Source organism: Triticum aestivum, chromosome 7D, assembly GCF_018294505.1.
Source record: "Triticum aestivum cultivar Chinese Spring chromosome 7D, IWGSC CS RefSeq v2.1, whole genome shotgun sequence".
In the NCBI taxonomy this organism is placed as follows: Eukaryota; Viridiplantae; Streptophyta; class Magnoliopsida; order Poales; family Poaceae; genus Triticum; species Triticum aestivum.
The window spans coordinates 454,060,250-454,062,015 of record NC_057814.1 but is presented as its reverse complement, the minus strand read 5'-3'; the positions used below and the strand labels follow the sequence as shown (position 1 = coordinate 454,062,015).

At 55.4% G+C, this 1,766-nt stretch overlaps 1 protein-coding gene across 1 annotated transcript; it reads left to right on the top strand.

Annotated features, from left to right (window-relative positions):
* Window positions 1-328: 328 nt before the first annotated feature.
* On the top strand, window positions 329-1,453 carry LOC123168484 (chitinase 2). Its single transcript, XM_044586372.1, has one exon. The coding sequence runs from the start codon at window positions 336-338 to the stop codon at window positions 1,251-1,253; it is 918 nt and encodes a 305-aa protein (XP_044442307.1). The 5' UTR covers window positions 329-335; the 3' UTR covers window positions 1,254-1,453.
* Window positions 1,454-1,766: the final 313 nt, after the last annotated feature.

The following is a 1,766-nucleotide window of genomic DNA, read 5'->3' as shown; positions in this document are numbered from 1 at the left end:
ATTCGCGCTTGGCGATCTCGTCCAGTGTAATCTAGTCTGAAATTTCCACATCTGAACGGATATGTGATGTCGTAGTCGCCTCGGTGTACTGTCATCAACTTCGGAGCATGGAAATCTCTCGAGCGTTAAGCCACAGGCACAGAACCGCTGCCATGAGAGCTAAACGTGTGATGTTCCCGCGCGTCGCCCGCGAAGATCCGTCAAAACAACGACACTTCTCACGGATGCGGAAACTAGCAGCACGCCATTGTTGACTCGCTCCGGACGTACGTGGCATGCAAGCGGCCACACGCGAGTCAGCGCACAGCCGCTATAAATTCGGAGAATGCCTGAGCATGCATGCCATTCCATCCACTGAGCTAGATTTCATTCGATCCGTTGAGCTAGCCATGACGAACGGGTACCTCTTCCGGGAGTACATCGGCGCGCAGTTCACCGGCGTCCGGTTCTCCGACGTGCCCGTCAACACCGGCGTCAGCTTCCACTTCATCCTCGCCTTCGCCATCGACTACCTGGCGAGCCAGCAGTCCAAGCCCACGCCGACCAACGGCGTCTTCAAGCCGTTCTGGGACACGGGCAACCTCACCCCCGCCGCCATGGCCGCCGCCAAGGCGGCCCACCCTAACCTGAGCACCATGGTCAGCCTCGGCGGCGACACCGTCCAGAACACCGGCGTCAACGCCACCTACGCCCCGACCTCCGTCGACTCGTGGGTGGCCAACGCCGTCTCCTCCCTCTCCGCCATGATCAACCAGTACGGGCTGGACGGCGTGGACGTGGACTACGAGCACTTCGGCACCGACGTCGACACGTTCGTGGAGGGCATCGGCCGCCTGCTCACCCAGCTCAAGGCCCGCTTCCCCAACATCCGCACCTCCATCGCGCCCTACGAGCTCCCCGTCAACCAGAAGTACTACCAGGCTCTGTGGAGGAAGTACTCCGGCGTCATCGACTACGTCAACTTCCAGTTCTACGGCTACGGCGCCAACACCATCGTCCAGTACTACGTGCAGTTCTACGACGAGCAGGCGCGCAACTACCCCGGCTCCGGCGGCACCAAGTTGCTCGCCAGCTTCAAGACCGGCGACGTCACCGGCCTGCTCTCGCCGGATCAAGGCATCAGCGGGGCCAAGGAGCTCCAGCGGCAGGGCAAGCTGCCGGGGATCTTCATCTTTTCGGCGGATAGCTCTAAGATGAGCCCCTACGGGTTTAAGTATGAGACCCAGGCGCAGCAGATCGTCGCCAACCACTAAGTGGTGGATTCTATCCATGTCTGCGGCGCACAAATAAGACAAGTTTGCTGCATACAGCATATATACGTACGAAGCCATGTATCCCGGATATGTACGGGGACTAAATAAATATCGTGTACGTACTCAATCTTGAATAAGCGGTATTACCATGCAAAAAAAAGAGCTTGAATAAGCGGCACCCTACTTTGGTTTGCTCTGCATGATGTGTCTTTCGTGTGAGTGTGAAGCATGGATGTATGTATGGGACCGCCAATACATCATACGCCTAATTTTTTTTTCTTGTGGCAGTGAGTAAATAGCATAAAACTACCACTTTTCGTTCTATGGTTCTAAAAAACTACCACAAATTTGTTTGTGACTGATAACTACCAGAATCGGCGTCGGCTGTTTCAAAAAACCCAAAACATCCGTGGCTAAGGAATTAAACCGGTTTATGACAGGTCGGGCCCGCACCTAAACGAACCGTTTGTTTGACCGCTAACTTACATGTGGGTCCTACACGTAAGTTTTGTA

What these genes read in the sequence shown, in the direction of transcription:
- LOC123168484 (XM_044586372.1), top strand. Translation starts at nt 336, where the DNA reads ATGCATGCCATTCCATCCACTGAGCTAGATTTCATTCGATCCGTTGAG.